Here is a 24,661-nt window from a genome sequence, read left to right on the forward strand (position 1 = left end):
TGCACTGAAAAGAAGCAGCCCCATAACATAATGCTGCTGCCACCATGCTTAACAGAAAGTTCTGAACTAATGTTGGCTTTGTGCCAAAAAATATCATTTGGAATTAAGACCAAAAGGTTCTACAATTTCCTGCATGGTTTTGGGAGACTGAATGTTTCTTCTTGCAAAATGTAAATGGGCTTAGATGTTCTGTTTTATGAAAAATGTATTCCATCTTGCCGCCCTAATCTTTGCAGTATATCTGCACACCGTATATGTAATGATCTGCACCTTTCAACAAGTTCCTCTTGTTAGCTTTTTGGACCACGACTATCTCTGCAGTATGCAACCAAGAAACCTTCAAGGAAATCCTACAGGAATAGTTGATTTTTGTTTAGGCTTATCACATCATTTAATGACAGATGATGGTAAATTAAATTTGTGATTGGTTAAACCTAAACACAGTTATAACCCCTTTTATAAACATGTGCAGACATAATCAACCAACACGTTGGCAGTTTTATATTTTTATTATTTTTCCAAGAAATTGTCCATTTGTTTCTTTCATGTAAATATTGTTGGTTACAGTATCTTATTTAAAAAAAGACATTGTTTTCTTCTTGATTTCAGCCTTTGCACCTACCAAAGTTGAACTTTCAATTAGGGTGAGTAGACCGTTGATATCCACTATATTTTATTTTATTAATGTTTAGATACTATAAATGTTAATCCGACTGAGTCTGAATCAATTCACAAGTACATAAAAACACAGAAAATCAATAGAAATCTAATCATTCAACACAATATATTCCTAGTCCAGCCTTTAGTACACCAAGGACAAGACAATCATTTGTAACCCTGAGCATCACTGATATGAGACTGACAAATTTGGTATTTGTCTGAAGCTTGTTCTCCCAAACAATCCGCAGGCCACTACCCAGTTGTCGCCCTGTATCATCGAAGGCCAGCCACACACACACACACAGTATACTGTATCAACCTTAAATGACTATAACCATCACAATGATCTGTACTAATATATGCATATGTGTGAATGTCTGTAATTGCACATTAGCATCATGGTTCATATCTACTGTGCATAAAATCTATTTAAGGGTTCCCTAACTTGAGAATTTCAAAATAACTCTACCATGTAGTATAATGATGCTTTGGTCAGATATAGAGTTTATATTTTGGTGTTTCTTAAAGGTTAGCCTTTAATTATGGATTAGAAAGGAGGCTACAAAATAACATTTTGAGATTGAAATAATGCATGGGAAGATATATAGTAGGCACGGTGACCTGTTTGGTTGCCATAGTGGGTTGTCAGAAGTATAAACAGAGAAAAGAGAGATATAGAACACAGATAAAAGGTATCATTTTCACACAGAGCCAGGAAGGAAGTGATACAACAAACAATGATCTGTTAAAAAATGAATCTGCTATATCATGCTCTTACATGCCCCACACACACAGACACACACTAACTTACTGTCTAACCTGAGCTTGAGTTACATTCACGCTTTACAGTTTTCCTACAACTTTGTACAGTGTGTTTATATACAATATTGCCATCTTGTTGCACAAGAAAATAAAACAACTGAGTTTACTATTTTTTAACACTAACAATGTAACATTTTGGTGGAAATTCCAGAAACAATTTACGATCAGTAAAACAGAAGATGACACAGGGCAGCAATTTATTATTTTTGTCCTCATTTTATTATTTCTGTCCTTACTTCTGGTATACTTAACATTTCTGTTGACACCTAGATCCTCTGGCTACAATAAATGATCACAGTGTTGGTTAGTGTTACAGACATCTTTTGAAACTCCTGAGTTGGGTAGTACTGCCTTTTCATATAAAGCACCTCAAGTGTGGAATAGATTCGTTTTGTTTGGATGCCTTCATGTCCATGTTACAATTTCATTTTTTAAGTTAGATTTTTATTGTGAGAAATATGTTTGTTTTAATTGATTGAGATGGCTAATGTCAGTCTGTATGTAAATTGTATGTATTTTATATCTAATTGTTTTATTGGTTTATTCTTGGATGTATTTTATATTTTATTGTTTTATTGTTTTATTCTTGGATGTATTTTATATTTTATTGTTTTATTGTTTTATTCTTGGATGTATTTTATATTTTATTGTTTTATTGTTTTATTCTTGGATGTATTTTATATTTTATTGTTTTATTCTTGGATTAATGTTCCCAGGGCACACTTAAAAAAAGTTAAATAAAAATACAAAATAAATAGAAATAATTACTTTGTTACAAACCTATATATACAGTCTATGTTACAAACACACTAATATGTAGAAAATAGAAAGGTATTACTATTAAACCACATTGCAATACCTTTTACCTAAAGGTTTTACACAATTGGAAAAAAGACATACAGTATCTCACAAAAGTGAGTACACCCCTCCCATTTTTGCAAATACTGGATTATATCTTTTCATGTGACACTGAAGAAATGACACGTTGCTACAATGTAAAGTAGTGAGTGTACAGCTTGTATAGCAGTGTAAATTTGCTGTCCCCTCAATATAACTCAACACAAGACCATACAGCAGTTCAACAGGATAGGTTCCACTCAGAACAGGCCTCGCCATGGTCGACCAAGGAAGTTGAGTGCACGTGCTCAGCGTCATATCCAGAGGTTGTCTTTGGGAAATGGACGTATGAGTGCTGCCAGCATTGCTGCAGAGGTTGAAGGGGTGGGGGGGTCAGACCATACACCTCACACTGCATGAAAAGATATAATCAAATATTTACAAAAATGTGTGGGGAGTACTCCCATTTGTGAGATTAATTACACTTAAACTTGCTTAGAATTATTATGCTTCCACAACCACCATTACAACATTAGAAATGTTTGCAAAAGCCTAATGCATCTCAGAGGTCTTAGACTTAAAAACTTTGAAGTGTATCTAATCTTTAACTATTTAAGCAAGAATCAGTTTGCAATTGCGTATATTTATGTAGGGGAAATAGGATGACCAATGTAAATATATAAAAAATGTTGCCTCTTTTTCAACCCGTGTGTCTTTTTTTCTTTCATTAATTTTAACATTGATCTATAAACGTCATCTGAATTAGGTTTTTAACCCTAGAGAAAAATCTACAACCCTAGAGAGAAATCTGGGTAAATGGCCTTGCTCAGATTTTTCTGCTTGCCATCTGGGATTTTATCTAGTAATTTTTCAGTAACTTGTTAGATGCTACCTGCCGTCTCAGCAGACTGTACAATTAGTATCATGTTTTTTTAAATTTTATATCACCAGAAAAATCTGACTTATGTTGGTTTCACAAGGTTAGTGAAAACCAAGCCTTGTTGCTTTTAAAAAAACAGCTACTAACCAATTGGGCAGTAAAAGGTTATGTGATGCCAGGCCTGCTATCTACCTGCTCATATACCACGACTATCAGCCAATCAGCATTCAGGCCTCAAAGCACCCGTTATACCACAGTATTGTTGAATACTTATTTATACTTGGCTAGAATAAATTCTAGAATGAAGGTCTATTCCTAAAATCAGGCAGTAGTATCAAATGCAGAGCTTTAATTGGTGCATAGGTTCTGCGGCATAGATACGTCTGCCACTCATAACAAACAAAAATAAAGCAGAAAATGAAATCATTTTAATAGTACATAATTCGTCAACACCACACATTGTTAAACAACTTTGTCATGACATATGTGACAGACCGAACTAACGTAACAATGATGCTAAGCTTCACACCCAGGGGAGTTTAAGCTAAGCTCCGCCCCTGAGTAAAATGCCAATTCGTTTTTGATATGTCGAACCCCAAATCATTACGTAAAAGCCCCAAAACTATCATGTTTTATTTAGCCTACTTGTTTATGCCTGAATTTATGTTTTGATTGCAATTGATGCCTAAACAACCTAAACATGAAAAACATACATGTATTCATTAAACATAAACAGGAAGGCAATAAGTATCTACCAAAAACGTATACTGACAAATGCTCTTGAAAGTATACCTTTATTGTTGATGAACCGCTCCATTTTATCCATTACCGTGGAAAATGGACCCCACGATCATTCCATTTATCCTCTCTATGAGTAGTTACATACTGCGTTTTATTTATTTTTGACAATAAAGGGTCGGGCAGATCCTTATCCCGTTAGGCATCTCACAAAGTAGGTGAGTCACCTTTGCAGGCAGACCTGTACCCGTTCAAAAATTGCTCTCGCAAATTTGGGCGAGGACACGGGCGTCACCCCGCGTCGTTATTTTCCTTACTCATCAGTTTAAGGCATAACCAATCGATGATCGAGGACAGAGCTTACCTTTGAACGCAGACTATCACAGTCATGGTGGGGACGATTGAATTCTCTTGTAAAAAAAACTAACATTTTAATTTAATTTTATTATTTAAACGCAATATGTATTTAATTATTATACCTTTTCACTGGTCGATTGCATATGTGTGGACAGACAATTTGATAAAATATATACTTGTTATATTGAGTTCATCTATATTGAGCGCAAAGGTTCATGGGAAATATTTAACGTAACCCCACCCCCAACCACTCATATAACGTAAAACGTTGTGAAGAGCAATCGATACCAGAGGTACAAGTATGAGCAGTGAATTGCTATTTTATTTGTTTCATGTCACAATGCCATATTTACGACCCTTTCTGATTAACAACTCTGATCCTAAAACCAAAAACCAATTTTAGAGGAAAATGTGTCTACATTATTATTTAAACTTGTCAACCATATATTTATTTAATTGTATACGTAATTCCACAACGGAGCCATGTCAAAAATGTTTTTGGGGAAAGAGAGTTCTATTAAATAATGGATTTAGTTTTGCTACTTTCACCCAACGGGATATCCATCTGTTTTCTCTTTTTCAGCTTCCGTTGAAGATGGTGGATACTATGCAAAGATGTTCGGCTCTGTCCGAACATCTATAGAAAATAAAGTAAGTTTCGTCATGCTTAAAAGGGTGGGTCGCTATGAACACCAATACGATAGCTGCTGTGTATGGCTCGGTCTGGCTTCCAATGAAATACAAAAACGAAGGAATCGGACGTCTTCTCTTCCTGTTCCATCTCAGTTTCCGCCGCGCACGCGCTTGAGTCAGTCAAAGAAGATGGCAGACATTTCTTTGGACGAAGTGATACGCCGACGCGGTTTAAACAATAAAGCAACGATTAAAAGGTATTGTGTTAGTAATTTAGGGGTTTGATTGCAATGTATAAAAGTTGTGGTGCGTTATACTGAGAGTTTTATAATTAATTTTAATGAATACATACATTTCCTAGAACAACTACAGTATTTCAAGTCTTCAGCCGTCCAGTAAAACGCCCGCCTACTTGTCTTTCATTGGTTTACATGTTCTGTTTCCGGCTCTATTGCTATGGGACACCATGGCTAGTTTCTCTGGCTATCAATTAGCCACTTATCTTGCTAGCTATGTATTGCCAGGGCTCCGTTTAGCTACGTTACAAATAGTTATTTTCTGCTTTTTAGTATCGGTTTAATCAATTACCAGATACGAGTTTCGGATAACAATTCAGGGGAATTAAGTAAACCAAAGCCAAAGAATGTGTGTAAACATATAGCTAGCTAACTAGTATTATTGCTAGCTAATAAAGCATTGTACCCTGCTCTGGTCTAAACGCGAGGCGTTTTCGAAGATCCAGTTAGCTACAGTAGCTAATGTTAGCTGCGCTAGTGCTTTTACGCCAGAGATCCATATTGATTATATGACTAAATCAAATACTATTTTAGTGTTCTGTTATTATTTATGTTTGCGCTTTGTGTGTGACAAACCCGTTTTGCATATAAATGAATTATCAATATATGCGCGCAATCGTGTGTTTTGTGCATTTTTAGGACAGACTAGTATGAAACAACTAACGTCGATCTGCATTTTTGTCTTTCAGGCCTATGTTTGGTAGGGGCGCAGGAGGGGTCGGGAGGACCTTTGATGCGCGACAGAAAATTGGGATGACTGATGTTAGGCAGAGACTTGGTGGTGGAGGAACAGGTAACCAAAAACCAGACCTATGCTTTTCAGTAGTAAGAAACATTCAAGGAGATTAGAATGTTGAAACTCAGACTGTCATTTAATTCTGATCCGCTTTTGAAGAAATAGTCAAGATAATAGGCAAATTTGGCAGCCAGTCAGCAGAGTTCATATGTTAACATTCTGCTCCAGGGCAACTTTGGCATTTATCACCATGGCTTTTTTTTTATGTTGCCTGGAAATGTCATTCCTGTCTGGATTTCTGTCTCTTGTAAACAGTCCTTTACAACATAAACTTTCCAACCACATGTTTTTACTCTTACTTTGTACATGATATTAAGTATTCTAACAAGTCAGTTGGGGCCTTGAAATTGTCTGGCATCCTGGTCACTCATACTCATATCCTACGCTTTCTTCCTCCAGCTTTTCAAGTGAAGGATGCTAGAGAGAAACTTGTCCAGAAGGACGCCCGCTTCCGAATCCGTGGCAGAGGAGCAGGCGGGGTCCAGGATGCCCGACAGATGATCAACTCGAGAAAAGAAGGACAGAGTCCATTTAATGTTACCCCACAGAGCTTACAGCAGAAGCCAGAGGCACAGATACAGGCACACATGCAGCAGATTCAGATACACACTACCAATGACATTGCCAGTGCAAATGCCAGGCAGTTCACCCCAAACCTACAAGGACAGAACAATCGATCTGGGATTGCGCCCCCCGCCCCTAACAGAATGATGGATGCGCGTGACAGGCTGAGTCTTAAGAGGAGCTTTGGGACTCCCCCAAGCCAAGGAATGGTAGCCCCCATGAAGATCACCAAAACCATCCAGGTGAGGGATCGCTGAACTAAAAGTGATAGTCAGAACGGGTCTACAACATAATCGGTGTCATATTATCTAGGGTCAGGGAAACATTTACACACGTCCTCAGTATGTGCGTAGCGTAGGTCTTGCGTTGTTTCTTGTAGTAGAGCGTAGCCTCGCTCCAAGTGTAGTTGCTGGCTAAAGCTGGTGAAAATGATTCTTTGAAATATGTTTTAAATTCAGTCGTGCTTGTTTGGGTTCTGTGTGTAGTTCTGGTAGCGTCAGTATAATTTACATTCAGATTTGTACCTGTTGTTATGGTGCTGCTAGCGGTAGAGAAAGGACAGAGAGAGAATCCACAACGTCTACACAGTTGATATAGTTATATATATATATATATATATATATATATATGTGTGTGTGTGTGTATGTGTATATATAGGAGTGATGAGCATATAAGATTGCTTTGAATCACATTAAACCCTCTATTCTTCTGAAAAATTATTTACTTTAATTTCTAACAGCAAAAGCCAGTAGGGATGTCAAGTGGGATCCGTATGCATGTACCAAGCAGGAGTGCCCAGGTAAGGATTCTTTTTTTTTGGCAGACAGGTATCAAAAGTTCACTGTCAATATGACTTCAGATTGTCTTGTCTTTAAAAACTGTAGGTCTGTCAACTAAATTTGATTGTTTTCTGCTAGACGTGAGCAATGTACCATTTGTCTCTCAGTCGTTCTCAGGTGATGTTGTTATGCCCAGCAAGCCAATAAAGACCACTACAAGCAACAATATGCTGCAGTCACGGGTGAGCAGATTATGACAGACTTTTTTGTCAGTGGGGCTTTTCCCAAAATCATCAAATATTGGTTGTTTTTTTAAAGACCTTTCTGAGTCTTCTTTTTTACCTCATATATCACCTTATTTTCTTGGCCTTCCACATGTTGATGAGGGTAAGGTCAAAGGGTATGCTAGAACAGATGTATTGTTTCTGCCAGCAGTAGTACAACAAAATCACACACCATCACATTTAAATATTATTATTTTTTTAAACTTTAGTTTGCTGATCTTCAACGGTGACTTCTACAAAACCACCATTCAATAATGGTGTTGTGGAGCCCTGTCTGACATGTCGGTGCAATATCTCCAATAGGTGTTCAATTGGGTTGAGATCTGGCAACCGCGATGAAAAATTAACCCTCTTTCTTAGTCACTAAGATCCTTTCTTCTTGCCACCTTGATCCAAAATGTAGGTCAACTGGGCATGCTCAGCATTGTTATACATGTCACAGAGCATCATAGCATGTTAATTGCATTATTGTAACATGCGGGCATCTGCATTTATGTTCTGCGGGCAGTTTGATTAAGGTTTTTCTTTTAATTTGTCACCCCTGTGTATGTTTATGAAAATGATTACTCCTTTTCTTCAGTGTGTGTACTTCTGATATTGCTTTTCTATTGCTTTTCTCTCTCTTTTTTTCCAACCCCTCGAGTATGTCATCAATATTAAATGCCGTCACCCAACATGCATAACCTTCAGTAAACACCATTCATTTGCTTTCTGTTTTCCTCCCACAGCCTGGCACCATGGGCTCGCCTTTCTCAATGTCAGCCCCCATCACTAAAGTAGTGAAAAACGATGCGTACACTGCCCCTCGTCCCCCGGTGCCCGTTGCCCCCACCAGGCCCAGTCCCGGTGCGGGGGCTTCTCGCTCCTCCGCTCCCCCCTTACAGCCTGTGTCCAGGACCCTGCAGCAGGCGGGGCCTGCGTCGGAGCCCAGCCCCCAGCCTCCTCCGCCCCCGCAGGTCAGTCATCATCCATTTCCTCAGCCGTCACTGGAACACCGGATGACACGAGGTCGTCTCCGGAAAGAATGTTTCGGCAGCTCGGGGGGGAAAAAGCCCTTCGGGTCGGCGCTCGGCCTACATCTCCCTCGATAGGGATAGTCGGGCATGGAGCTTAACGTTGACCTTTCATGGCTTGGCTTGTTGGTGTTTGTGCTGCATACTTATTTGCTTTTCTATTGTTTTCCAGCCCGCCTTTAGTCCTCTGGAGGGTACTAAGATAACCGTGAATAATCTTCACCCGCGTGTCACTGAGGAGGACATAGTGGTAAACGCAGATTGTTTTATTTTAAATTCCCCTCTGCGGCTGTTGGTCACTCTGCAGGCTTGCTTATGGTGCGGCCGTGACTCATTCAGCGCACCCGACTGACCTTTTCCCTGCGTTCATGTGGCCGTCCACAGGAGCTGTTCTGTGTGTGCGGTGCCCTGAAGCGAGCGAGGCTGGTGAAGGTGGGGGTTGCTGAGGTGGTGTTTGTGAGGAAGGAGGACGCTGTGAGCGCCTACAGGAAGTACAACAACCGCTGTTTGGACGGTAAGGGGCCGGGAAGGGCAACGTTGTTTCAAGGTTGATTGCGCTTTTATGCACCAGCCTCTGTTAATGATGTAAGAGATGACTAGTGTTCTGAACCCCCCCCCCCCCCCCCCCCCCCAAACAAATAAGAATACATTTTTATCTTTTCCAGGCCAGCCAATGAAGTGCAATCTTCACATGCAGGGGAGTGTCATTACTTCCGACCAGCCCATTCTTTTGTAAGTCTCCTCCCGTCTGGTGTATTCATATGATTTGTGAAAACTGCCCCAAATTCCTATCGAACTTGGCCCTATTTCATTTCAGTCTGCGATGTGCTTGTTTTGGTCCTTTCCAATGGCTAACTGCAATGTTGGTTGTCTTGGATCATCACAAGAAACCTGACTGAGTGAGGTCTAACATTTGTTGTGCTGTTCTGCCTCTACCCCCACCCGAGTAAATGTCGATCCTCGTGCAATACACACAGTAAGACGACCCCCCCGCTGGGGGCAGGTAGCATGTGCTTGTGGCTTCACGTGAAGTTTTGCCAGGGGAGTTGTGGTGGTATAGGTGGACAGGCATTAGTGCTAGGGATGGTATCAGGACGATACTGGGCTTGTGTACTCCTAGAGATATGCCGAGACCCGGCGCTGATTCCACGTCATGGAAACATTAAGTGGAACTCTGTGGTTCTGTCGCCTCTGGACACACAGGTATAGAATATAGAACTCAGATTGGTAGAGCGGGAAGAGGGAGATGTCAGCAGTGACACAAGTACAGCAGAGTTGCTCTGCTCAATTGTCAAGAGGAAGAAAGGAAAAACACTAATTTAAAACAAGCAGTTTGATCAAACGTCTTTATACACAACACCGCAGTGCGGAACCACAACAAGCACAAACTATGCAGCGAACACTAGAGGAGCAGAATAGAAGACAGCCCGCGGGCAGGAGCAAATGAAAGACCAGAGGCTCTTGCCGAGTTCATTGCACTTGATGACCAGCCGTTGTCGGTTGTTGATAATGTGGGAGAGTACTGCCTTATTAAAGCTGCGCGACTTAGGATATTTTCAGTACAAAAACAAATGTATTTTGCAATTACTCACCGGTCAGACAGCAGTTCCACACCAATGCCTCTTTAGAGAATGAAGTTCAGAATAATAATAATATGAAAAATAGAATTTAATTACAAAAAATACGTTATTCTTAGCCTTGCTAATTTTAGCTTAGGGTTTCTGGTTGCTAGATGTAGAGAGCTAGTTTGTCTTTTGCTTCTTCGCAGTTTTCTTGGCTAATGCTGTAGTAGACAAGGGAGTGGCAGTTTGTTGTCCTGGTCTCCAGCTTCTCCCAGTTGCGAACTAATGCTATATATATCAGCAATCTGAAATCGCTTTACTACATACTATAAGTACCTACTTCACGGATTATGAAGTAAAATTGCACCTCAACATTAGATAATTTTGTCATGCATTAACATCATGCCACGTTTGAATATTTCGCTAGACACCATTAATCAGAATTAAACTGACTAACGTTTCTTATTACGTATACTTCCACCACAAATAGCATCTATGAACTGTATGGCTTTTGCCGCTGGCCGTTTTAACAGCATATTAGCCTGAAATAGGCCTACTAGTATCTCATTACTTGTCTCAACTAGCCGTCACCTCAACTAGCAATTGCTCAATAAGGATTGAGGTTTGATGAAGTTTGCACTGACAAAGATATTTCATTTCATGGCACAACAACGTTTGTTTTTCTTTCATTGGTGAATGATATTGATACAGTAACTATCAATATAGGTGACGATAACTGATCTTTTCGTGAAACAGAAAATGAAGTGAAAAGACGAGAGAATTGTGGAAACGCCAGAACCCAGTCCACCACATGTTTATAGGGGATAAAACTTTTTTTTTTGCTGACAAAATCCTACCTAGTGCAGCTTTGAGGACTTGGTATCAGTACTTGGTATCGGCAAGTACCCAAATATAAGTACAGTATTCCCCCAGCTATCCGCAGTTCCACATTCGCGAAAATTCTAGTTCGAGATGTTAAACACTCGCTAATTTCAGCCATCCAAGCTTCGATCCGGTTGCAAATATAAAGTAAACTGTCCATTACATAACGATTATGCAAATAAACGGTCACGCGCACGATATGTTGTTTTCCTAGATGCGATTGAATTAATACCTCGTGGAAACGGGGGATGTCTGGAAAAAAAAAAAGCTGTATTGGTACATCGCTTGTAAATGCTGTTGACATGAGACCTCAGTGCTTGCAGGTTTGAATCGCCAGAGTTGCATAGTATTCCTGTTTTCTGACCTTTCCCCTAAACTTTACCACCCTGGTAACCTTTTCCATTGATTTTAGCACAGGGTTTCCTGCTCCATTCATTGGAATTTGGGGTGTTGATGTCACCAGTGCAAATTTGACAGTCCAGACTTTTTGGATTTGAAAATGAGCTTTTGCTGACAATTTTGTGTGGACTACAAGAGAGGACTCAGCATGATGACTGCACTTATTTCTGCTTTTTTATAGCATTTAAGCTGCTGAATTGATAGGTTAATCAGTGAGGGTGACAAAGCGTCCCCCTGTTTGATATAAGTAGATGCTCACCCATTACTATGACTAACATACAGGAATGTAAACTTACAGATCCATCTCAAATAGGCCCGGTTCCTGTAGACATTTTGTTTTAGAATGGAAAATGAATGTTCTTGTGGCATGTTTTAACATAAAAGTTTAGATCCTGCATAGTATCAGAGCCTATGTAAGTTTTTTTTATTTCTAAATGGTTTAAGATGACTGCACATCTACTTTTATGTTGCCAGGTTCACTTTAAGTAACAGTTTTGTGCTTTGAACAGTCAATGCATTTGGCCATTTTACATGAGCCTTCATATAAAGGACGGCAGTCCCTTTCATGAGCTGTACTTTATGCCTGTGATTGGAGCACAATACTTTTTTTTGGAGCAGGATATGGTAGCTCTTTCCTTTCACTTTTGAAACTGGATGAAAGTACATAAACACCCTCAAATTTAAGCTAGCCGAGTTCACTTGAATTAATTACAAATCCAAAGTGTTGGGAGTTGAGCCAATAGAATGTCACTGTCCCTATCCTTTAAGACCTAAATGTCTCATGTTTTCTTTTCCTATAGGAGGCTCAGTGACACTCCTGGCAGTGGAAGGAAAGAAGGCCTTCCCCACTCATTGTCTCGTCCTGGGGGTCGGCCAGCCTCCTCTCAGCCCACTCCTGAGGTGGATCCCCAGACTATCCTCAAGGCCCTGTTTAAATCTACCGCCCAAAACCCCTCTACAACTGAGTCCCCCGGTTCACAGTCCACTGCCTTCCGCATCAAGATATAACTTTATTTTTAATTATTTTCAACCTCCTGTTTGATAGGAGGTTGATCAACTGACATGCTAAAAAAAAAAAAAGTGATACTGTATATACATTTCCCAGGTCGTTGTCATGTTACAAAACATTAACACACTGTACATCATTTGTAGCTGTGGCATACATGGATTTGTCGCAACAGAAAACGGAGTCTCATTTCTCCATTTATTCTTTTTATTAATTTTGGAATGGGGGAAAAAAATGTGAGCTGGGTATATTTTGGTATTACGTAACATGGTTCACTTTGATAAATGTCCAAATAGTTCACATTGATCACCATTCCTCTGAGAAAGTTAGTTTTTCTTCTGAATTTCCCCCCCGCAAACCGATTCTATGGGATTTATGCAAACCGTAGTCATAATTTGAACCACTAGCAAATGTGGTTAAGTAATAAGGTGTTTAATTTTAGCAAAATGACTTACACATGCTCAAATTCCATTGTTATATTTGATCCGACATTCTTTTTCCCCACATTCAAATTCAGTGCTTATTTGTGGCTGTTATTTTACTGTTTATTCATTTTGAGCGGCTTAGAGATGTGAAGTTAGTTCATCAATTTATGTTAAATTTTCTGTAAATGACTTTCTACAGCTGCCTCATCTATAAAGCTGTAGTTGTGAGGTCAGATGTATGTACATGTGAATTTCTGCCAATAAATGTTGCTTTGTAAAGAAATGATTTCACACCCTTTAGTTATTAATTACATTTTGCATCAGTAGCTACTGTAGGTAGCTTTTTAATTGGTGAGACCGTCTAACACATTTTCTAAAATCAGCATAAAGCAAATATTTCTCTGATTTCCACCAAATGACTTTTACTAGTGTTTGATGATGTAATACACAAGGTACCTTATCATGTCCAAATAAAAATGTGACATTCTGTGTTTCCATTGTATTTTCCACTCTACTGTTGTATTAACCCTGGTTTTGGAACCCACACTCTAATAAACTAAAGATATTTGCTGTGGTAGAAATGAGATTAAATCATGGTGTCAGTGATCACTGGGTTGGAAAGTTGGATTTTGGATACTTTCTGCAAGTTCCCAACTAGGAATTGGATGATAGTTTGAAACCAAACTATGTACCAAACTAACTATTTAGTTCAAGCACTGGGGTCATAGGTCAGAGATTTCAGTGTGTGTTATGTGTTGCATGTTAGGGAGATTACACATTCCTTTACAAATAGGTTTGGGTTAAGTTTGGGTTCTTCTGAGAAACTCTTAACAGGCAAATTTGTTTCCATCAAGTCTGTTTTTACATTTATTCATTTAAAAAACAAATCTTGATTCAAAATATGCTTTAAAATGTAATAATTATATTTAATTAGAAGTGAAACATTAGAATAATTCCGAAAAAGGAGTACGCCTGTTTCTTTATACTTCCTGTGTGAAAGGTCACAAAGAAGATGGCGCCGTCCAATGCGAAACATGCCAGCCAGGCTTGCATTATTTCTGGAGGATTTACAGGTAATTATTGAGAAAAAAAAGCACATTTAGATTAACCTAATGATCACTGTAATAAGTATTATATATATATATAAATTGGGATTTTATAGCATTTTGTAGCCAACGCATTTAGGTTTCAAGCGCTCATTAGCTTTCTTCAGGAGTCATTTACTCATAGCCACTGCAGCGTTGTAAACAGGCTGTTTACAACATCAGGCTGTTGATGTAGTATGGTGTGTAACTGCTTGAAGTATTGTGACTTAAAAACTCTCTCGTTCTCAGTGCTGTCTCTACAGTTCAGTACCGAAAGTACTGCCCAGCACAACATATTTGTAAAAGAACATCGGGTACGAGCAGAGAAAACCACACACAGGCCACTAGACCGAACACTGTTTGTCCTCAACATTCCCCCATATTGCTCAGAGGTATGTTTATGTTGTTAAGGCTGTCAGTACCTATCAATGTTTCTTCATAGTTTAGTGTTGTGTTGATGTGATGGCTGTAAGGTTTCTTGTTAGTGGCTTCATAGTTTATTGGTGTTTATAGGTTTCTGTCTGTGTTGTTTGTCCTTTTGATTTAATCCCTACAGGCATTCTTTGTAAAATAATGTGTCCTTAACTGACTTGCCTGGTAAAATAAAGGTTAAATTAAAAAACACCCCTGCATTATGCAAGTGTTCAGTTACGTGAAATAGTTTTAACTTTTTCCATAAATACAACAATTTGCTTTTCAATAAGTCATATGTATGAGTCCCCCAGTTGTTTAGATCTGTATGGCACAAGGAATTGTAATATTTTGTGGGGGGGAGACAATGCAATTAGATTTTTGTTTGCCCATTTTCTAGCATACCTGTGCTGCTGTGGTCTGGCTGGATACTGCCACATCGAATACTAATCGCTTTCGTCTTTCAGAGTGTTATTAGGGAGCTCTTCTCCCAGTTTGGTCCAGTTCAGTCAGTGGAGCTGAGGGAGAAACCAGGGTCATCTGAGAATGCTACATCCAAACTGGCAAAGTATTTCACCACAGCACAGAAACAGGTACTCGCTGAATCTACACAAACGAGCTGTGCCTAGATCATTGTACTGCTGTTTCTGTGGACAGTCAAATGAGCTTCAGAATTGAGCCTTTTCTCTTTCCATCACCTACAGGGATTTGTAGTGGGTTACATCGTGTTTCAGAAGGCCACCAGCATTGCCGCTGCCAAGTCTCATCCCCACAATGTCCCATTGGTTGTGTCCACTGAGCAGCAACCGGTGTGGACCGGTCTAAAAAGTGAGTATGCTTCAAAGTCGTCTTGGATGCATTTGTCTTTTCTTTCTGGGTGGTTGTAGAATTATAGAAACTGGGAATGCATTTCTCCCAGATTTACTGCAGTGTAATTAAAATACAACACTGTCTGTGTTGTCTGGTTTCTGTCTTTTAGAATGGATTCATCAGTACAAGCAGTCAATTGTTCAGACAGACAAACTACAGGAGGCAGTTGATGCCTTCATGCAGGATTATGATCAGAGAAAAAACGAGGTCTGATTCTCTCTTTGCATTTGTTAAATCTTGCCTCTACATTTTTCTTAAAACAAACTTTGGTATCATGTTATCACATTGTTTTCCCCACCCAGGAGGCTAAACGACAGAAGAAGCAGGCCGAGGAGCAGCAGGAGGACGAGGAGGGCTGGGTAAAAGTTACCAGGGGTAAAGGTGGGGCCAAGGCCCGACCCCACAGCGAGGTAGCAAATCAGAAAGCTCTGCAGAAGGAGACCAGAAAGAGAAAGAGGAAGGAGCTCATAAACTTCTACACCTGGCAGCACAGGAACACACAGAAGGAACGTAAGTTGACATTTATCACATGTATTGAACTCATTGTGCTTTAGTGCAAAATGCTTACAATTCTTCATTTTTCAGACATTGCTGAACTAAGGAAAAAGTTTGAGGAGGACAAACAGCGAATTGCTTTGCTTAGAGCACAAAGGAAGTTCCGACCTTACTAAAACAGCTTCCTATCCGCCTGACTTTCCTGGTGTTTTTTGTTTTTTTTAACAACCCCACTGTTGCTTTCCCCCAATCAATAAAGATTTTTTTCTCTTCCTAGGTCTCTGTTATTTGTCAGTAAACTGTAATTTATGGAGTCAAGTGATCTCTTTATTTGATTAAGAGCATAGCAATGCATGTTGTTTGAATGAATACCTTAAGGATCATTTTAGGTTTAATGTTGTCAAGGCAGACATGCATGTTGCTTTAACTGTGGATGCAATGTCAAGTAGGATAAGTGTTTTTAGTCAGTCTATTGGTTATTTACATTTTAGGTGCAGCACTGTTTACTAAATTTACGTCATCTTTGCCCAAGTGTTGAGGTAAACCGTCAACACACTGCATGTGAAGTGATTTGGAAGTAGGTGCAACAGAGTTTATATATTCAGCAAATCAAACAAACCAATAATTTTTTTCTTCAATCAGCTTAAGAGAAGTAAAAACTTGTTTATATTTTAAAATAAAGATTCAAAGATGGCATAATTTCCTTTTAGGAGGTGTGGAGGTTGTGCTACTAGCAATATAAAGATGGATTTTGCTTGCCCCAGTGTGCAATTATTTCATGTGCTTGAGATGCCCATGTTGCTCAAAAATTACGAGGTAATGAAAACCGGGTATTGTTTTTCTTTTGCCACAGAAGTATGTGCTTTCGGTTGCAACTGCAGTCATTTCTGGGTGAATCAATATTGTAAACACTCATGAGTATTACTGCAAATATTATGGAGATTGTGATATTACAATGCAGGAATCTGAGATTGGAGCTCAGTGCTTATAGCTTTTTATTGTTTTCTTTTCAAAATGTCAACCTGTCAAATACTTTCTGCTTTGCATCTCTTTTGCTTTCTTCATTACCAACAGAGAAGAGAATCTCATGGAGGTCGATGTGACAGTGGGCGTCTCCATTGACAGCTGACTTGCTGAGGGAGGTCGAGAGAAACCAGAGAAAGATGTTAAATCATCATTGTTTATTTCCACCGATAGATTAGCTGTATGTTGAATGTGCTTACCTAAATTCACTGTGATTTACCCAAACGACACTAACTGGGAGACTTGATCTGAACCAGCCTCTCTCTTCATTCTCTCAGCAGCCGGGGCTGAATTTATGAAAATAAGACATGATGATTGCATTAAATGACAATTCACTGTTTTAGGGTAAATGCATAAGAACACAAATCACCTACAGGTAATGGAGCATGGTTGTTCACACTTAACCTCTTCTGGGCAGATTTCCACCCAGCAGTAGAAGTACACCTCAGAAATAAGATTCGGTAGAAAACGGGTCATTCTGGTTCGACGATTATATTGTACGTTCGCTAGATTTACCAACTCTTCTAATTGACCAAATTCACCTTACCTCCTCCACACTGGGAAGGCCAGTCTCAGGATCCAAAAAGGCAAAGGTCTTGACATCAAATCTCCTGACCTGAGAGTGAGAGGTTGTCTTCCCCTGACTGTCTACCGGGACAGAGCTCCTCATGTTGTCCAGGGGATTGGGGCAGCTTTCAGGGAGAGGAAAGAGAGGAGAGGACAACAACCAAACCAATGAATATAGCATCTCCATATTCTCTTTAATTGCTCTTGAGTCAGTAAAGGGAAACCTTTGTCTCCCCCTCTTACCCATCATAGAGCAGTGTCCATACAGAGTGTCTGGAGGAAGGGTAGGCAAAGCAGTCACGCACATGCAGGGACAGGCTGGGGTCCGGGGAGGGCGGGGCAATAGACACCTCCACAAACACAGGCTTACGAAGGGAGACGGTCAGGGGCAAATGGCCTCCAGGGAGGAAAGAGGTGAAGGACTCATCTGGAAAACACAGAAAAGGCAGGGATAACGGAGGTCGACAAGACCGAGTGTTGGTGGTGACAACTCGCGATGCTACGCAAGATTCAGCCTCCCTTGCTGGGTCTGGGAATCATCGTGTTCCCACGTCACCTGTGGCTATTCTCATCTGCACTCGGACGCTCCCCAGCGCAGTCACAGGTGGAGGGTTAGTTGGGTTTAGGGACCGCAGATTAGCGTGGTGGTGTGCAGAACGCTCATATTGACACTGCACCTGCAGACTACAAACAAAGTATAATTGAAAACATTGTTTCTAACAGTGAGGTTCTGGTCCAACTCAAAATATGTCAATTTAGCCCAAATCGTAGTGCACGAACCACAGGCAGGAAAATAAATAGGTAGCTACCTGAAAGGAAGATGTTTTCCGATACTTTTTGGACGCATCACCTCTACCTCCACCTCATAGCTTACAACATCTCCTTTAACCTGCGAGAGATGAGGAAAGGGGGTACTTAAAAGTATTCAACACTACAAGAAAAAGCCACATACATGACTCCCAGTGGCATTCAGAACATTAGTATCTTACTGTAGATTATGCCAGAATCAAAAATGGGCCTCACCATCATCTTTGTACCACACTCCATCACCCCGATTTTAAAGATGGCTCTATCTGCAAAGGTAGCTACAGGAGAGCACTGTGGGTGATCTTTGACTATGAGGTCACTGGGGTTGAATGGCGGGTTAGTGTCTGTCGCCTTCACAGAGAACACAAAATGGCCGTCCAGAGAACATGCTGAGAGGCAGAGTCAGCAACATCATGTAACAAAACAGATGAGTTCATATTGACATTAAATTGATATTACAGAAACGTCATCCTGAGCATTCAAAACTGTAATCAACTATTTTTACGAATTAAACATGTTCCTTTTATTAATACAGCTGAGATCCTTAGTTTGTGTAGTTTCAGACTTAACAGTATAACTGAAAAATAACCACTGACTCTTGAAAAAAGTGTAACATTCTTATCAGAAATCAAAATGTTAATAAGCTTGTTTTACCCCAACATTTGTAAAATCCAAAATGGGCCCTACAGGCACACATGAAAAGTTTAATTAATATTTTGTCCGAGTGTTGGAATACACACGTGAACTAAAACAACGCCAATTACCATTCATTCTGTAATAGCAAGTCGAGCGATGATAATCATAGCAACAACCCAGCCTGAGACAGCCATCACTGGAGACATCCTGGGGTCCACAGTTCACACGCAAAGCTCTGTGAATGTTACATTTTCCTGGTGGTGCTGATGGAAATCAAGTTGGAAAAATTGCTTTTACAGAGAATGTTGTTCTAAATGGCATTGTCTATACTTATGGCCAAATATAGACTTCAGTTTACACTGAGAAATAATATGCACTCACACATGGTTCTGATGTGAGGTTTGTGGACCATCTTATGCAGTGGGCAGGTAATATTGACCCTGTACCATTGATTACCCGAAATCAACTGGACTTCCAAAGATACAACCAGTGTGTGGTCCTACAGAAAATTTAATTATTTGCCGTTCAATACGTTTACACACAGACCAAATCAGAAGAAGTCTCAAAGCAACAATCATCAAGGAAACATTTTCATACCTTAACCTGTGTGTAACAACTGTCATATCGACTATAGAAAGAAAGGGTTCCATTCTTCTCACCCATTTTCACTCCGCAAAGTTCTATTGCTTTAGGCACCGGCACACTAACTCCAGACCTGTCTGAGGGAATTGAGATCAAACAACTACAAAGATCATTATTCAGCATAAAAAAACTCACCGATAAAGAAAATGTATGTATAATTACCTTTTACGTGCAGGTTGGGTAGAACCGCATGACTGAAAACTGCTCGTATTCGTCGGCCGGTGCAGATGACTCGAGGCAGGGCGTCGTGTTTTCTAGTTTGAAATGTTTCGTGCGGCTGGACTAGAGAAAAGGATTGGTAATGTGCCAGAAATATTGAAAAGAATATGCCGATCAAAAGTTGCATTGTTTGGCTTTGTGTTTTTTTCGTGTGATGTTTTTATTAAACGAATCACGATTGAACAATACAATTTTGGGACAAAAGTAATATGTTGCGTGATATTTTTGTGAATTTTGGTCGTCTTGAAACGAGCGGTGCGAGGTCACTAATTGGATTGATTAGACCTTGAAGTCACTTTCGACCCAAATGGGATGCATTCATTATGTGTTAACGTTCTGGAACATTCAATTGAAGGGAAATATAGGCGTATTAAACAGACAGAGATGCAAGAAAGTTTAAATGGGGAATATGTCACTGCTTAATTTAGTAAAAAAAGATTAACTAAAAACATTAACTGCAGATGTATTTTGGTCATTTTTGCTTGTTTTTATGCTAGTAGTTCAGTAAAAATCGTACATATTGACCCCCTTTAACGTGCAAGTTGTCGAGCCTCAAGCCCAAACCACTAGTTAAAACGGAGAAATGCATGGCTGTATTTACAGTTAAAGGAAACGACTGATAGACAGTTTCAAGAAACGGGGGGGCAACACCATGTTATTAAAGCTATGGGTGTACTTATTTTTTCTGTACTTTGGGAAATGCATTTCTGTCAATTTTGGGGGAATATATTTACTACCGCGCCATTGAGGACCCAACGAGGCCTACATTCAACTTCCACCGCCATGTTTTCTCAAGTCCCCTACTGTGGGAAAGTCTTACAGTTTTAATTCAACGACAAAATAAGGATGTAATCTAATACCTTTGAAAAGGTCAATGTGGAAGTAACATATTACACATTGGCACTGAGCAATACATTACTACCAAAATTCAGTACAATTATTACATAACATGGTATTATCCCCATTTCCTCACAGTCACTATGCTCATTGCCCAGTACCTTCTTTGGTTATACTTGTATAACCAATGTAGATTGCTATTAACCACCCATTCTATGCTATGCCCTTTATAATATGAGCACTTATTTTTTTTCTATTCTATGACGACGTGCCAATTTTATTGCCTGTGTGTCAATTTGTGTTTTTATTGGTGTGGTAAGTATTAGTGGAATAAAATGTCCCTTTGGGCTCATAAATTACATACAATTAAATACAAAAAAACCCACAAAAAATAATATAACCTTGTGTCTTTATGCTGGAAACAATATCAGGTGGACCTCCTGTCACTGTGGCTACACACAGCAGAGGTGGCTAGAAGAAATGTGATGAAGATATTTGAAGTCAGAAAATGCAGTGGAAGACCCAAAAAGCTGTCTGAACAATAATGAAAGGTCACTTCCTTGAGGGACAGAAGCCAAGTGAAGTACTTCCCTAGCATCTAGCATGATTTAAACTTCTGAGGAAATATGTTACACTTAAAATATCAGATTACAGTAACTTAAAGTGATTCTGTAGTTATTACTCAATTTGACAGAATCCCTACGAATCAGTAGAGGATCCAGATTGAAGTTGTATCAAGCCACGGCTGACGTGAGGAGAGCTTTTAAAAGAACCCGTGGAAGTCACCAGGACCAGATGACATTCCAGGCTGTGTCCTCAGGGGGTTTGCCGACCAGCTAGCGGAGGTATTCACCTCTATATTCAACCTCTCCCTGAATCAGTCTGCAGTCCCCACCTGCTTCAAACAGACCACCATTGTCCCCATACCGAAGAAACCTTCAATCACCTGCCTGAATGACTACCGCCCTGTAGCACTGACCTTCACCATCATGAAGTGAATGACTACCGCCCTGTAGCACTGACCTCCATCATCATGAAGTGAATGACTACTGCCCTGTAGCACTGACCTCCACCATCATGAAGTGAATGACTACCGCCCTGTAGCACTGACCTCCACCATCATGAAGTGAATGACTACCGCCCTGTAGCACTGACCTCCATCATCATGAAGTGAATGACTACCGCCCTGTAGCACTGACCTCCATCATCATGAAGTGAATGACTACCGCCCTGTAGCACTGACCTCCACCATCATGAAGTGAATGACTACCGCCCTGTAGCACTGACCTCCATCATCATGAAGTGAATGACTACCGCCCTGTAGCACTGACCTCCATCATCATGAAGTGAATGACTACCGCCCTGTAGCACTGACCTCCACCATCATGAAGTGAATGACTACCGCCCTGTAGCACTGAGCTCCATCATCATGAAGTGAATGACTACCGCCCTGTAGCACTGACCTCCACCATCATGAAGTGAATGACTACCACCCTGTAGCACTGACTTCCATCATCATGAAGTGAATGACTACCGCCCTGTAGCACTGACCTCCATCATCATGAAGTGAATGACTACCGCCCTGTAGCACTGACCTCCATCATCATGAAGTGAATGACTACCGCCCTGTAGCACTGACCTCCATCATCATGAAGTGAATGACTACCGCCCTGTAGCACTGACCTCCATCATCATGAAGTGAATGACTACCGCCCTGTAGCACTGACCTCCATCATCATAAAGTAATTTGTGCGGCTGATCAGAACCCACATCTACTCCACCCTTCCTGACACCTTGGACCCCCTTCAATTTGCATACCGCCCCAACAGATCTACGGATCTGACGACACACACACCCCTCCCCCACCTGGAAAAGGGTAACACATATGTGAGCATGTGTCAAACTGTCCAGCATCTAATACAGACTATAGGCTGTTTTTGTTTCATATAATGAAAAATAATTAGTGTTTAAAGGATTTTTTTTTCATAATAATTAAAGGGAGTAGGGCTGTTCCAGGGGATAGACAGGCAGGGCTGCTGAGCCTGAAGCTGCATCGCTTGGGCCTGATTTAGTATTAACAGTTTGCTAAACATTTGCCTGCATTGATTAAATGTTGACTAAAAGAGGAATGACATTTTAAAAGATTCATTATTTTCCGTGAAGATTTTAAGTAGCTAATGTTAAGGGAGCCAAAGTTGCCTATTTCACTATGGACTAAGCTAAGACTAAGCTAACTTAATTTCCACCACTCAGACTACACCCACCTTCTTTTTTTAAAAATTGGGTAGGATACTGTCACCCTTTCTTGTCTCTCTCCTGTCTTTTCTTTCTTTTCATTGTAGGAAACCAGAGAGATCATTGATTCTCCACCACTCCTCACTCACAATTCACTGCTAGCAAATACTGTTCATGTCTGGTTTGGAGACTGGACCCAAACCAGACTTGTATAATACTTGCCTGCATTAAGTAAACATCTCTCTGGATGTTTACTTAATACAAAACATAAGAAAAGAAAATTGGATGGGGGTATAGGTTAATAATTTAATGTTACATTTTTTTTTACTTAATGTTCTAATAACTTTTCAAAACCCCTGTTGGGTCATGGGTGCTTAGAATCGTCCTAACTTCCCCATACGGCGCCCCTGACCTCACCTCCTCTCCACTGACCCTGAGCCTCGGAGCTCCCCAGGGCTGCGTAATCAGTCCCCTCCTGTACTCCCTGTTCATGCATGACTGTGTGGCCTCACACAGCTCCAATGTCATACATAAGTTTACGAATGACACCACCAACCTGGGTCTCATCTCCAACAAGTTCCTTAGTATGTTAATCAATGACCTCACCTGGTCCAGGCAAACAGACTCAATGGTAAAAACTTCCCAAAAGCGCCTATACTTCTTGAGGAGACTTAAGAAGTTTGGCAAGTCTGCAAAAACTCTCACCAACCTTTACAGGTTTACCACTGAGAGCGTCCTCTCAGGCTGCATTACTGCCTGGTACGGCAGCTGCTCCGCGGCGGACTGCAAAGCCCTCCAGAGGATGGTGAAGTCAGTGGAGCGCATCATCGGCTGTCATTTCCATTCTGTGCAAGGCTACCATACACAATCCCTAAGGAAAGCATGGAACATCATAAAAGACTACAGCCACCCAGGCTATGGCCTGTTCACACTGCTGCCGTCTGGTTGACGTTACCGGAGCATCAGGACACGCACTTCCAGACTCACAAACAGTTTTCTACATTCTCAATTTTCTATGGTTTTACATTCCTTAATGCCTACAGTTGCGTGCCATGTCACAAGAATTTCATTGTTCAGAATGACGCGGTTATTTGGTGCATTTGATTTAAAAAACTTTGACTATAACCTTGAATATGTTTTTAATATTATTTTTTAATATTATTTTTTACCTCGTCGTATTGAACCGCAACCTTTATTCGTAATACTTGCCAGAGAGGTAAAGTTAGTTTTACAATGCACTTTCAGTGGACATTCATATTCGCCCGTCAAAACCAACTTTTTTTTTAGTTTAGCCTTAGAAATTCAATAGCGTCTATGAAAAGTGTGCCATGACATCAAACGTAGTATATTCTGACTTGGTAGGATGGGCTACACCATACTGCCCTTAGTTTTTTGAAGATGTTTTTAAAAGAAATTAAGTTTTCAACATTTTCAAAAAACTGAAAGCCGTAGATTGTAGCCCATCCTCCCCCAGTCATATTACTTTTGTTGTAATGCCACACTTTTCGTAAAAACGCTATTTAATTTTTAAGGTTCTAACCAATAAAAATGATATTTGGAAAAACGACAAAGTCAAAAAAATTATAATTTATAGATTGAAAAGTGTGGATTGTAGCCCACCTTCATCTGATCAAGAACCCTTACAGTTGTCTTGGAATAATTGGTTTTGACGGGCGAATATGAATGTCCATGAATGTCCACTATATAAAACTAACTTTACCTCGCTACTTACCTGCCAGGGTTACATAACTGTTCAGTAAATAAATGTAGCTATAAAAGCATAAAAAGTTTGTTTACTAAGTCTAAGGTTCCGTTTGTTTCATATAATGTTCCCTTTGTTTCATATAAGGTTGTGGTTTAAGTTTAAAAATATGGAAAAAGGAAATCAGAAACAGTTAAAA

General features: G+C 40.0%; 3 protein-coding genes and 1 non-coding gene across 6 annotated transcripts; 2 read left to right on the forward strand and 2 right to left on the reverse strand.

Annotated features, from left to right (window-relative positions):
* Window positions 1–4,116: 4,116 nt before the first annotated feature.
* LOC114840432 lies at window positions 4,117–4,271 on the reverse strand. Its single transcript, XR_003782626.2, has one exon. It is a non-coding gene; the product is annotated as a U12 minor spliceosomal RNA (small nuclear RNA).
* A 623-nt stretch (window positions 4,272–4,894) lies between these two features.
* Window positions 4,895–13,219, forward strand: poldip3 (polymerase (DNA-directed), delta interacting protein 3). 2 transcript variants are annotated; one of them, XM_034295579.1, is made up of 11 exons: window positions 4,895–4,945; window positions 5,081–5,184; window positions 5,913–6,016; window positions 6,419–6,825; window positions 7,323–7,382; window positions 7,530–7,604; window positions 8,375–8,602; window positions 8,832–8,909; window positions 9,044–9,173; window positions 9,325–9,391; window positions 12,303–13,219. In XM_034295579.1, exons 1-11 carry the CDS (start codon window positions 4,910–4,912, stop codon window positions 12,508–12,510), a joined length of 1,497 nt encoding a protein of 498 aa, XP_034151470.1. In that variant the 5' UTR covers window positions 4,895–4,909; the 3' UTR covers window positions 12,511–13,219. The 2 variants fall into 2 exon arrangements, with proteins under 2 accessions (XP_034151470.1, XP_010894997.2); XM_010896695.4 differs by lacking the exons at window positions 4,895–4,945; window positions 5,081–5,184 and adding an exon at window positions 5,420–5,572.
* A 683-nt stretch (window positions 13,220–13,902) lies between these two features.
* rrp7a (ribosomal RNA processing 7 homolog A) lies at window positions 13,903–16,070 on the forward strand. Its single transcript, XM_010896693.2, has 7 exons — window positions 13,903–14,006; window positions 14,268–14,410; window positions 14,897–15,022; window positions 15,134–15,257; window positions 15,409–15,506; window positions 15,602–15,809; window positions 15,885–16,070. Exons 1-7 carry the CDS (start codon window positions 13,946–13,948, stop codon window positions 15,968–15,970), a joined length of 846 nt encoding a protein of 281 aa, XP_010894995.1. The 5' UTR covers window positions 13,903–13,945; the 3' UTR covers window positions 15,971–16,070.
* A 703-nt stretch (window positions 16,071–16,773) lies between these two features.
* On the reverse strand, window positions 16,774–20,110 carry LOC105025754 (zona pellucida sperm-binding protein 4). 2 transcript variants are annotated; one of them, XM_010896692.4, is made up of 12 exons: window positions 19,632–20,110; window positions 19,487–19,546; window positions 19,209–19,326; window positions 18,956–19,090; window positions 18,408–18,580; window positions 18,194–18,273; window positions 17,941–18,068; window positions 17,628–17,811; window positions 17,365–17,509; window positions 17,192–17,261; window positions 17,018–17,104; window positions 16,774–16,927 (listed from the first exon to the last, which is right to left on the reverse strand). In XM_010896692.4, the coding sequence occupies exons 3-11, from the start codon at window positions 19,237–19,239 to the stop codon at window positions 17,034–17,036; spliced, it is 1,017 nt and encodes a 338-aa protein (XP_010894994.1). In that variant the 5' UTR covers window positions 19,240–19,326; window positions 19,487–19,546; window positions 19,632–20,110; the 3' UTR covers window positions 16,774–16,927; window positions 17,018–17,033. The 2 variants fall into 2 exon arrangements, with proteins under 2 accessions (XP_010894994.1, XP_010894992.1); XM_010896690.4 differs by having other exon boundaries at window positions 19,425–19,546; window positions 19,632–20,109.
* Between the last annotated feature and the right edge of the window lie 4,551 nt (window positions 20,111–24,661).

This window comes from Esox lucius, chromosome 11, assembly GCF_011004845.1.
Source record: "Esox lucius isolate fEsoLuc1 chromosome 11, fEsoLuc1.pri, whole genome shotgun sequence".
Taxonomy (NCBI): domain Eukaryota; kingdom Metazoa; phylum Chordata; class Actinopteri; order Esociformes; family Esocidae; genus Esox; species Esox lucius.